At 37.6% G+C, this 13,467-nt stretch overlaps 1 protein-coding gene across 1 annotated transcript in view; it reads left to right on the forward strand.

The window, feature by feature from the left end:
* The window catches only part of ric1 (RIC1 homolog, RAB6A GEF complex partner 1), a 43,396-nt gene that overhangs the window by 843 nt on the left and 29,086 nt on the right, over positions 1–13,467 (forward strand). The window contains exon 2 of the mRNA XM_084746195.1: positions 6,928–7,035. Within this exon, the coding sequence (XP_084602321.1) occupies positions 6,928–7,035 (108 nt within the window). The remainder of the gene's footprint in view (positions 1–6,927; positions 7,036–13,467) is intronic.

Genomic DNA, 13,467 nt, shown 5'->3' on the forward strand with positions numbered 1-13,467 from the left:
TTCTTAAAATGATACTTCACAAACATGGGCAGTAAGAGTGTTGTAGATAGTGCTGTGTGATCTGGTGGTATTCGCCTTAATGCATGATAATCGGTGCCACCTACTTACCCATTACATAAATGACAGGTGACATTATTGCACATCATAACCGTGTGAGTATATCCGCATACGTGTGACACTTTCGAAGGCATACCAGTACAGTTTATCACCACGTTGTACCTGTGTGGCTTTTTTCACGTGCTCATTTACTCATTCATGACAAAGGCATAGTGGCTTTTCATCCTCCCAGCCTCAGGAACTGAACGCTTTACCTGATGAATGCTTTGTGTCAGGCAGAGGGCAGTAAACTGGCTGAGTTTCTCGGGTACATTCAGCACTTTTGGTTGAATTACCTATTTTTATCACCTGCCTCAAAGGCTATTCGAGTTCAAAGTTTAATGACACCGTTCACACCAAAATTAAATATAATATTTTTTTCCCTCCACCTGTAGTGATGTTTATTCATCTGGATTGTTTTGGTCTTAGTTACTTAATTTTAGACATATGGGCCATAGAGATGTTTGCTTTCTCTCAAATATAATTGAAGCAGAGCCTGACTGAGATATTGGTCAACTGATATTACCAGCCTGACATTGGTCTATATATGTATAACCATATATGTTGTCTGATATGTGCCAATATGTATTTTTTTTATCAACAAAGCATAATGCAGATTGTTTTTATTTGTCAGCTTTATAGAGAGCATTCTGTATATATTTGATCATTTTCTTAAGTCAAGCTTAATATATACATATTTTTGCTCTATTGTGTTTTCATATTTATAGTTATTTATGAATACTGGTGAAAGTATCCTGTTTCAGTTCCCTGATATAATTTAATATTATAATATATAATATATAATATTCTCTCTCCATTACATATCTTTGTCAAGTATAGTCTCCTTTAGGGGATCATTGCAAAAATGTCTGTTTATGTATATGTATATGCTTCTTTTTTTACTCCTCCAAAAATCCATTATCAGTCATGTCCTAAAAGAAAATAGATGGCAGTTGACTTGTGGTGCTCATAGTGCCAAAAAATGCATTTTAAATACTAAACAGCAATGTCTCTTTCCAGAAATCACGTTCCGGTTACTCAAGATAATTCACAGACCTTGTAGTGAATAGTTTCATGAAAGAACTATTTTCTTTCTGCTGTCTGCCAACTGTATCACCACGCAGAATGGATCAACTCATGGACTCCTGCTAGTGACAGCAAGGCATGTAAACATTAATGTAATTTTCCACAGCTGATGTCCATAAGTAGATGCTTGCTCCCTTCTGCACTGTGATATGGTTGGTGGGCATAGTTTGGTAGAAAGCAAATAGTTCCATTGCTGAGTTTTTCAAAGGAATATTTTGTGGTGCTTTGAGCACCACAAGTAGAGTGCTATCGAGTTCTATTATATTTGAGAGAAAGTAGACTTTTTTTCAGTACATATCTCCAAAACTCCACAAGTCCTACCAAAACAGTCTAGATGGATAAATAAGACTATAGGTAGGAGGGGAAATATGAATTGTTTTTTGAGTGAACTGTCCCTTTAAAGTATTATCAGCCTGGGATTTCCGATAGTGCTCAAAACAAACACTCACTTAACCACATGTTGCAGTATGTTCTGTCTGCAGCAGCTCAACATTAATCCAACATCTTTTAGGCTGCCAGACTTAAATGTGTAATATAAACAATCATGTCAGCACATAATTTGACTCTTCTACTCTTCATTTTTTCCTGCACAGCAGCATAATACAGAAAGAACATTTCATAGTGGCTTGAAAATAAAGTTGTCAGTGACATCTTGTGTACTGATGGGTTATATTTTTCTAAATAGCCTCTGTGTAGTTGAAGGCCAATGTGGGCTTGCACTCTTTTTGTATTTATTTGACAGTCCTTTCAGCAAGAATGTAGGTTTGTAAAGGTAATCTTGAGCCAAAGCTTCTATCAGTAGAATGTGAGTCATGATTTTAACAGATATGTCATCACAAGAAATAGTCCTGCTGGCCTGGTAGCTCAGCTGGTAGAGTGTTCCTTCCATGTACTGAGTCTGTGAGTCCTCTGCAGCAGCCGTGGGTTCCACTCCCGCCTACGGCCCTTTGCTGCATTTCATTCCCCCACTCTCTCTTCTCCTCTCCTGACATATTTTCAGCTGTCCTCTAAATTAAAGGCATAGTAGCTTCCAAAAAATTTAAAAAAATAAAACCAGTCTCCTTACTGAATCTTGATCCTTTTTTAAGCACTGTCTTGGGCATTGAGGTGATGTGCGAGGCTGCAGCAGCTACCACAGATGGGATCCTACTTTCTCTATTGTCTATTTATTAATTTGCTCACAGCATATTTTAAGTTGAAGACAACACTGTTTGTTACAAGGGAATTTTTGTACCAAAGTCCACTTAAAGTTAAAGTTCAGCTTAAAGTTTAACTGAAATGCCAAATGACCCATGAAATGTTAGGTGATTTCCTCCTTAAGCACTGGTTCAAATCCCAGCATCAGTAACTGAAGTAGTCGAAAAGTCCCTTGAAGCCCTGTGCTGTGAGCAGTGTAAACTCTATCCTCTCCTTGCTTGTTTGTATACATCAGATTTTGCCATTCTGATATTCTGATATTCACATTGTTTGCAGCAATCAGTGTTCCACACAGTTTGTACATTATTGAGTTATAGCAACAATGGATCAGGGTCACTGTTGATTTCCTGAGTCCCCCACAGGATGTGACCATGTTTTCCTTCCCCTCTTTCTCAAGAAGTTTGACTGCCTGTGAGTATCAATGAGGCGTCCAGGAAAAGGATCGTGTCAGGAATGTCGATTGGAGCAACCTCTTCCTTTTGACATGCACCTTTCACATCTGTTTTGTCCATTATAACATTTCATTTGTTTATGTAGCCCAACTCCACACACAGGGAAGGTTTTGTTTACACAATTTTCTCGAGTGCTATATTTTCTAAATGAATTTAAATACATTTCTTAAAGCAAACACATATGGCAAACTTGTTTATCAAGATAATATCAGGTTTCTAATATTAAATTAGCTTGCATAATGTCCTCTACCAATCCTATCTGTTACAGTTAGGTGATACACATTTCTTAGTTTATTTGACTTTTGTTGCTGACTGTAATGGTGAAAAAAATGTATATTATTAAAATCTATAAACTAGGGCTGCACGAGTAGGTAAAAAAGTGATATTGCGAGTATATTGACTGAAATTGCGATATGACAAGTTAATTTTTACTGAAAAAAGTATCATAAATTAAATTCATTCATGATGACGTGATATTTGTTGGGGTGTGTATCAAACAAACATGTTTTCTTTCATCTGGACAACAATATTATGCCTATGCATCTCTGCAGTATTTTATTATAATGCTGTTTTTTACCCATATTTACTTTTTCAAAAAAATAGTGATTTGGCTCTGGTTCTGTGATTTGAATATTGCACCCGGCCATATTGTGATTTTGATTGCAGTTAATTTTGCAGGCCTACTCTTAACATAGAAATGTTTTTGAACATAATAATTGACTTTATTATTTGTATAGCATTTGATCGTAAATGATAAAAGTAAAGCGGTAGCAAAAGGCAAAATCAGGTATACTAAGAACAATAAAATATGTTTAAAAAAATGGAGTTATAAGAATTGAAGGCAAAACACCGGCTATTAGAGACTGTGCAGCATGTTGTTGCGGAAATAAAGTCTTGATTGAGGGAGGAAAAACTCTGCTTACACTTTGCAACCCTAATACATATACTATGTTCTGCTGCTTGTTTCATTTCATAAACAATTTAGTACATTGCTCAGGTTATTTGGGGAATCAAGGTGATTGTAAATCTGCCCTTTCACCTCCCAGATTGGGATTGCTCTCCGCCTCATTTTGCCACCAAGCCTATTCTCTTTAATCCCATCTATCCTCGACCCCGGTCAGTGCAGCCTGAGCCTGACTAGCTTATTCGAGGCACTATTACTTAATCCGTGTGTAGCACAGTAGCTTAGCCTTGTAGTCGTTCTGTTCTACCACCCTGCTACAGCTGTATGGTACTGCTCAGGATGTCTAGGAATAGAGGGATGGGGTTTGTCGGTGTGGCACCACTGTTATGCAATACTGGCACCATAGTTGTCTTTGGATGCCACGCTGCACACGTATGGTTTTCATGGTGTGTGTGTGTGTGTGTGTGTGTGTGTGTGTGTGTGTGTGTGTGTGTGTGTGTGTGTGTGTGTGTGTGTGTGTGTGTGTGTAAACCTTTATGCTCCCCTGGGATTTCTTCAATTACAACTACTAGCTGCATGTAATTGTGGTGGAACATGGGAAATGGCAATGCAGGAGAAGCTCAAGTCACAACTACTTTACAAACTTTCAGCTGTAGCGCAGGCAGAATATTGTATACTTGTTGTTTTGGATGTTGTCATGCAAACTCAGGTCCTTCAGGGCCAGTTTCTAATTTTGGCAGGTCTGCCTGTGTGTTAGTACGCAGTATACTTCCCTACCTGCAGGCCTGGGTGATACTATGAGTGCCTTTTCCAAACTTGAACAATATCTTGAAAAGTAAAAAAAAAAAAAGTGTATTGTCCAGTGAAGCATCTCCATGTGAGGTTAGATGTTTCTGCAGTTTATCAGATACAGTAAAAATTGTAAAAAAAATCACCACATGAATGTAATGTAATTTATTTTGGAGGACTGGAGCACAGATGCAGAATTTTTCTTAGGCTACAGACTGCACCACATGTGATTCCATTGAGCTGCCATAATGTTGGACTGTTTTCATCCCCAGGTCCCAAATGTAATCACACAGGCTACATCTAGTGTGATTTTTTTCTCCCCTTTAGATTGCAGAGCACCTAATGAGTTTGTTCTGATTGTGATCTGATATTATTGCAACTCCTATTATTGCAACACCTCTCTCCTCCTAATGAGGAGAGAGGTGCCTGGTTCTGTTTCCCACTGAGCAAGCTTCACCAGCACAGGTATCGCTGGCACTATTTAGATTTCATATTATGAAAGGGACACTGTATCTTGGAAATACTTAAAACCTTCTCTCTCTCATTACCATGACTGGGTAGGAAGTCTAATGTCACAAGCTTTTGTTAAGTGACTATCCCCATTCAGTGTACAGTGTCCTGATTTTCCTGTGCATGGACTGTTACGTGTCTCCCTGGAAACAGAATTAGCTGCCTTACTTTATAAGTTACAGGGCCACCATGTATTTTTGATGCTGTAGTTTCTAATTTCTTACTTCCTATTTCTGTGTCTGGAATGATACAGGATCGTCTGAATCAAAAGAGGTAGCAGCACTGGCTAAAAACATGTTTACCAGTTTCACTGGCAATGCTACTATGCTAAAAAATAAATGAGGAGTCATATAACTCCTTCAGTTACATTTACAGCATGGCTCAGTATTGATGCAGATTCAGTTTCATCTATGCCATTAGGCTGTATTAAGTAAAGCTATACAGGTTTGTAACATGAATGATCTATAAATTATCTACAGAGGGTTTCCACTGGTTGTTAAATAATGCCTGTGACTGAATTAAGGTTTGCCAGGTGTTTGAACCTGACTTCAGTACCAGTGCTCCTCTTCACTTGATTTGTTGGTTGATGTTACACATTGATAAATCATAAGTTACTCAATGTTTCCATTTGACTGTAGGTACCATTTGCATTGTTTGTGGTGTTATATTAGGGTATTGGAATGCACTGCTAGCGATGATTATTCTGTAATCCAGACAGATATCTGCTGTAGTGATTCATGGGTAGAGGCAAATTAAGGGCAACAGCCTCTAGCAATGTCTGTCTGTGTTGCATGGTATAAACAGTAGCCTGAGCGTGCATTTGTTTACTGGGCTGAAAATTATTTTTAAGATGAATTGAGCCAAACAAGGTAGGGTGTGAGGTGTCATAGCCATACAAATCTTAGAGGACAGAGTTGTATCTGTATTGCTTCTTTGCATAAAACTCAAATTTTGTGGCAATAAAAGAAATGGCAACAAATCATTGAAAACGTTATTGTGATTTCTACATGTTAAAGATATAATTCAGCTGGGTTTCTGTCTAATTGCTTTCAGTTTGCTCTCATTTAGGCCTAAAAACAATATTGATATGTACCATCAATAGATACTTCACTTCCTGATAATGGAGTAAGTTATGAGTGATATGTAAATAGCCAATCATTTAACAGGTGTGTTGTTTGGTTTCACCATTGACATGTGATACAAAAACAGAAACGGTAAGAGTGAAAAAATGAGGAAGGTGAAGAAGTTGATAATAGAAGAGGAAAAGTCAACTTACCAGTATGGCAGCTGTTTTTATTTGTTTCAAATTTTCAGCTATATCATTCAGTCCTTCTTTTAATAGCCTATTATTAGAGCAATTAGTGGCTTTTAGTTATATTTTTTGGTTTTATGTAAGATTACAGTTTAAATGAGAGCCCAAAGAAAATCAAAAAACGCCCCTGATATTTTTTTCAGAATCTAAGCTCATGTCATTATATCTTGTTTTGTTTAACTAAACGTTCAAAACCAAATATATTATGTTTGCTATAATGTTAAAAAAAGTTGCAGTTAATCACATTTGAAAATTGATTATCATTGCAGCACTATAGGAAAACAAGTAGTGATCCACGTTCTTTAAATGTGAGACAAAGTCACTGAAGATGTCCGATTATAGATCTGTGTTTTCACCATGCTGTTTTTTCTCACATCTGAGCTGGATTAATAAACAGTTGTCACACTTACATTCAGGCCTCAAACCTTGGTTTGACATTTTTAGTAATCAAACTACATACTCTCGTCTGTTGTGTGGATTTTTTTGTTGTTTTTGGTTATCATATGTCTATATCAGATGTCTGGGACATGCGGGATTAAAGTGCTCATTTTCTTTCCCATATCCCTTTTCCCCAACCACAGCCCAGTGTTTTGATAGTCAGCTATATCGAGTCTGCAAAGGCGGCGGCCCAGTTTGGCTTCTACCAGAAAGCAGAATGGAAACCAGACGACTCCATGATAGCTGTGGCAGTAAGTACACCTCTCCACCATCTCATCTCATATTTGCAGTTTGATAGATCCCCACTGGTCCATGTTTGGCATCATGTCCTTGTATCTAACATACTTACTACAAAAATAGCACTGTAAAAATAGGAAACTTATGACTGGAGATTTGGCTGCTATTCTCTGGATTTCAGTAAGAGTGTCACTTTGTTGTTCACTCCACATGAAGTGCTGACACATATGTTGAGAAATTCTGCTCTCAATTATTATACATCAATAGAATTTCAACATTATATCCTGATTAAACCATCAAATGATTACCATGATTATGTGTCATGTAATTGCAATGTTAATGTTAGATGATTCTCAAAATTGCCCGGGAGTAAAATGTCTTGTTTTTGTTAAGTCAAAATCATGATGGATAAAATTATTACATTAAACAGTGCACGTAGAGATGTACCAATCCACTTTTTTTCAGTTCCGATCTAATTCAGATATGTGAATTGGGATATCTGCAGATACCAATATGGCGCTCTTTTTTCTTTATGTTCATGATATATTATTATTATTATTAGTAGTAGTAATAGTAGTAGTAGTAGTAGTAGTAGTAGTAGTATTAGCCCCGATACTGATTTTGGATTAGATCAGTCCCATCTCTAATTGCACCCATTTTTAATACGTTCTTGGACAACTGAACAGTTATGAGAATTTCTGCCTATGAAACTTGAGCTGTGGTGCCATCACTTCACTGTTAAAATGATGGATTGTCATTGTCCTTGTTATCCACACGCTGTATACTGGGGGAAAAACATGAACAACCCACATCCATACCATCCCCAAAGCAGCTGCAGCCCTCAGTGCAGTTGAAATGTAAACAGCTGCATAACAAGCTGCCTCTGTAAAGTGGGTCATCAGGTGCTGTTGGGCCATGTGTGGTCGGCTGTCACCTGTAATCACCTCTTATTCTCTTCTATTCTCATACTCTCCTCTGTCTTACCTGTTTGGTGTTTTTTATGCCTTCTATTGTTTGATAACACTTTGATTTATTGCATATAAAGTTTCAGTCAGTAGTCTGAAGATGCTTCAGTAATCGATCACCGACAATAGGATGTTATCAGGATCCCTCTGTCCAAGAAAAACACAGAAGCTGCTTCATTGTAACTGTTGGGATCCACAGTAGAATGAACATGACAAATGCTAGAAAGAGGAAAATGAAAGTGTGGCTGCGCTAAACGGCAGAGTTTGTCCTATTTTTTTGCTGTTATGCTGAGTTCCAGATACAAGGAAGGTATTCCCATGGCAGTGAGAGCGGAACTGAACACACTCCCTGAGCTCATCATGTTTCAACTTAACTTCAATCACCCACACACATCACACAATGGTGTTACATTCGAGTGATGGTAGGATTTTTAGGTGCCACAAAATAGCTGTACAGGTAATGAAAAGTAAAGGAAAATAACAAAATGTCAGAGAATAAGATGAGAGAGAATTCTCAACTGATTCAGCACAAAAAATCTTGTAAATTCACAGTGTCACTGTCATGTGGGAGGAACATGAGCAACTTGAAGTAAGTGGTGGCCATATGATCTGACTATTAATGAACACTAGGCACACTGGTTAAGCAGTATTTTACAACGATTCCTTGCATTTGCTGTGTGTTTTATTTATCAAGTTATCAAGGAAATTTATTTTTTACACAACACAGGGTTTTACAGCAAAATGCATGTTATAGTTGACAGACAGAAAATATGTACAGATAATTACTTGTACAGTAGAATAGGAGAAAATATAAAATAAATTCAAAGCAATATATATAGTTATTTATATGCATATACCCATATATACTCCAAGGAAATAACTCTGTAGTGCATTTTTTGAATATGCAGAAAAAGTTTGAAATCTGGGAAACTTTGGGCCTTGTGCAGGAAGCAATATATTAACAGATTTTCTCTTATTTTTGTTGTTTCCATGATTTGTTCTTATTTTGTCAGTACCGTGTGATTTCTGGGATTCTCCAGTGTTTTCTTACTTTTGCTCTTCTCTTTAATAAGAGAAAATCTTACCAGTGGTCAAGAGCACTCTTACGAAGATAAGAAAAAGAAAGCATAATGTTTTAGGTGTGTAAGAAAAGAAATGTGCATGTATTATTACTGAGACTAGACACACTTTGATTCTGATGTTCATCACTTAAGGCTGTAAATAGTTTCAGGCTTAATGCCTCCACAATATAAGTGGCCACTTGCAGAAACAATTAAAGCCTCACATGTGGTGCATTAGGTGATTACTTCAATATTTGAAGGTGTACTGCAGGCTTTTTAACTTACTGCCAGTTAGAGTTCAACAAGAGACTCCTCCAGGCATAAGGAAAATGACTTTGTGCCGAACTGTGACAAACAAGCCAGTCAAGATGAAGTTGGGAATGATGGAGGAAACTCACTGTCTCCTTATGTCCCACAGGGGATGAAGAGGATTCAAGTAAAATAAAGGGATTTGACAGTAACATCCTGAAATTATCTGTAGTAGATAATGATCACTGAACAAACTGGCCTTTAACATTTTGAGATAATATTTGAGTGCTTCAGTTACACTTTGCCCTCTATCTGAAGTACGGTGTTGTCATACTTTGTCCTGTGCTGATCACTGTACTTTCTATCTGACTGTAAGTTAATCAACTTAAAGTGAAACAGTAGTTTAATCTCTATCAAAGCCAAACAGGAGTTCTCTATGAAATGAGCTGTTGCTCTGTAGTTTATTGATCACAAATGTTTGCATTTCAACTTTCATGTATTAACATTATTATTACAGCAACTGGAGAGTCTCTTTTGATCTGTTCTTTGATTATAAGGTGGGCATCAATCAACTTTGCCCTTGAATCTTGCTCTCATTCTTAACAGGTCAGGCTTGTGGGTGAGGCTCGCTCTATACTGGGAACAAATTATCGCTGTCTAAAAGGATCTGCCTACCTCAGCTGTTTTGGGGGATGAAGAGGGCCTCAATTTTTGTGTGTTTTGCCAGTCAATACAAATTTACCTGTATGCTCAATCTGATGAGAGGAGGATACACAGCTTGTGTCAGCCTGCTTTTTAATCTGTTGAAATAATCATGAAATATCTCCCTTGGGATCTTCCTTCCCGTCATTAAAGCCCTACCTAAGGTAAACTCTGGAGAACAACCCACAAAAACAAAAAATATGCAAATTATCAGCCCACAAAGCTTAAAAGACGTGATTTTAAAAATTCATATGCTCATTTCCATGGAGATGAAATGACTTTGTTCTTGCCAGCATGTTTCTGTATGTAAGCCCACACACAAGCTCACTGATGTTGGGTTTAGCTAGACCTTTCCTCCACTGTCATGCCTCCAGTAGGATCATCAAATGTTTTGCAGCTCAGTTCCTTGACCATCAATATTATTTGTTCATTACTAAGTTTATGTGCATCTTATGTAAGATAACCATTATTATAATTTTCAGTCAGCTGGTTTTATGCCTTTTTTGAAGCAGCACTGACTGAAAATCAACATACTTTCATTGCTTTGAAGCATAAAGTACTTGACAGCTGCACTTGCCCTGTTGTGGTTACTCTTTACAACACAGGCTTCATTGATGTCAAGAGCAAAACTAGGTATAGTTTAGACATTAGATGGCACAAACAATGGCCTTGTTTTTCAGAGACACAACAGATTTTGATACCCTCAGAGAGCAGAGTGTTCCTTAAGGCAACAGACTGCATCATGGGTCATGGGTCAGCTGGATTTATTGAGTTGTTTTTTATTTTCAGGATGGCTTGTTAGTCCCTCTTATAATCCCCGATAATGAGCCCTGTCTGTGTTGAACTAACGTCTTGATACGTACTGTGAATTCATCAACTGAACAGACGGATGCTGCATCTGCTGTGTCAAACATTTAAGCAGACAAAGAAATCTGAGCAGTGGTAGTGGAATCAGACGATTTATCTGAGGATGGTCATGTAAATAAACAGGGAGCTTACAAGGATAAGTGTGTGATAGAAGCACCAATTCTGCTGGTTGGTGTTGCTTGTGGTCCCATGCCTTTGTTTGACAATGTTTCCCATAATGATTATCATCTAGTTTCAATAAAACAGAAGCAGCTCAGCATTTACGTTACACTCGAATCTTGCTGTCTTGTTGAAAATTATCTGAGAAAGAGTATTTTGACAGTGTCAGGCACTGATAATGAAAACTAGATGTATATCAGTGTAATACAATGGAAAAACCAGCAAGCTCCACTTATGAAATTTGGACTGAATTTCAAGATCTATCATTCTCTGACATTTTCTGTTCTTGTTACCATTACTCATCACTTATGATTGTTAGCTGAGCGCTCTGCAGAGAAGGTAGCTCTGTGAAGGAAGTGTCTTGTTGAGTAATCTCACACAAGGCGAGTGCCCGAGTCAGCAGATGACTCAATTGGTGTCCAAAGGCCATGTGATCAGCAATACACAAGGACGGCCGCCAAGAAGCAGACGGCATCAAAACAAACCGCACACAGAATTGATTCATTAGAATCATTAGTGCCCACTGGATAAATGTGCTGCTTTGTGTTTGTGCTTGTATTCATCCGTACAACTGAGTGTGTGGCCTGGGGTATAAAAGTGTTAGAAAACTTCCATTTTTCGAAAAGCATAATTTTAACCAAAGTACAACTTTAACAAATGAATGCAGCTCTGTTAGGATTTAAACTTGTGTATGCTATCATCTGAGAATAGTAGTTTTGCTGTGATTAATAACAAAATAATACATCGCAATCCTCACCAAGTAATCATCACTGTCTAATTAGCGGGATAATCTTTCTCAAGTAATGTGGGGTTTAGTATTGCAGTCATCCTCATTTCAGGACCAGGATATATCCTGTATAAATGTTTGTGTTCTATGATTTAGCAATGTCACTACAGACGAGACATCATATTTGGTTTCTTTTTAGTTCCTCATACACTCAGTTGGAGATGTATCATATGATTTAGCCACTTCAAGGAGTTTTAACTGGCTATGAAATGGTCTTAATTTTATTACTCATGCCTTTATATGACCTACGTAAGCAAATCTGCATCACCAAGAAGATTGAGCATTTTTGTGTTTCTTAATGTCTGCCAATAGGTTGGATTTTACGTGAAATCAGATGAAGTAAGCCTGTATTAAAATTTTCCCAAGGAGAGTTACAGTGAGTAGTATGTAAGCCAGTTAAAAAGAAGCAGGAGGAAATTTTTATTTGGATAATGTTATTTTTGAAGTTATGGGTTATAGTTGTTACTGTGGTAACACTACAGGGACCTTCAAAATCAATAAAATAAAGTAATCTAAGCTTTAAAAAACAAAACAATATAAATTGATGTAAATTAATTGTTGTAGCTCTGTTTCCAAGTTCAGCTAATCCTGCATCTTTTTTAAACACTGCCTAGAAACACTGTCAAGGCCCCAAGTGGCTGTTTTCGAGTCAGTGTGGCAGAGGACAGTGCATGTTTTCCCATAACACCAGCACTTGTCCTTGAAGTTACTCTGCTGAACACACTGTATCAGGCGTTACTCACACACTCACACACACCAAGTGGTTTATTGTTAAACTGAATGTTTCAGTCTTAAAGCAGAGAACCAACTAAAAAAAATGTCAATGAAGAGGTAATGGTGTCATGTAAATGCTTTAGCAAGGAAATGTAAGATTGATTTAAAACATTGAAGGCATAACATAACTTGTTAGAAAATATTAGCACAATGACCTTTAGACCTCTAGGTGTCCATCTCTGCCCCCCTTTCTCTCAATGTTTCCTTCTATCACTGCCTCTTTTGCTGAAGCCAAAGTACACATGAATGAATGCTGTGAATGTGTCTGGGAAAACAGTAAGTCAGGCTCAGTCCCAACCATGACCACCCAGCCAAACACAACAGGGAGCAGGTGGGGGAGTTAAAAATACCAGGGCATACTCGTTCACTCACTTCCTAGGCTCCTCAACCAAACAGTTTGATGACAGGTGAAAAATGTCAAATCACAGTCACGACCACATAACCACGAACTGTGTGTAATTTGCAACAGAAATCCCTCTTTAATGTCAACAGTGTTGCTCCCTAAATATGAGCTGATTGTAATGAAGCTTTCCTACTCTCGTTATACTTAAGTCCCTGGTGATTAAATCAACTTTAATCATTTCATTTGGCATGGCATTTTTATTTTGTGTGGCCTTTTCACCTTCCTTTTTTCTGGTTTATTCTTGTTGCCACTTGCATTTGCACAGACAAACAGGAAATGTTCAGGGCAAGTGCTTTCTAACTGTTAAGCAACAGTTTAGATGCAAGTGGCTGTAACTCAGTGGAAGTCGAGTCATAATGAGATCTACTGCCTAGAAACTGCTCCTGTCAAACTTCCTGAAAATGAAATTGAGGTCAACATCTGTGCCAAGAAGTAACTTGAGGTGTTGTGTTGTAGACCAGCCATTTCAATTTTTCATT

The sequence above is a fragment of the Lutjanus erythropterus genome, chromosome 20 (assembly GCF_056507025.1).
Source record: "Lutjanus erythropterus isolate fLutEry1 chromosome 20, fLutEry1.hap2, whole genome shotgun sequence".
NCBI classification, from domain to species: Eukaryota; Metazoa; Chordata; class Actinopteri; order Lutjaniformes; family Lutjanidae; genus Lutjanus; species Lutjanus erythropterus.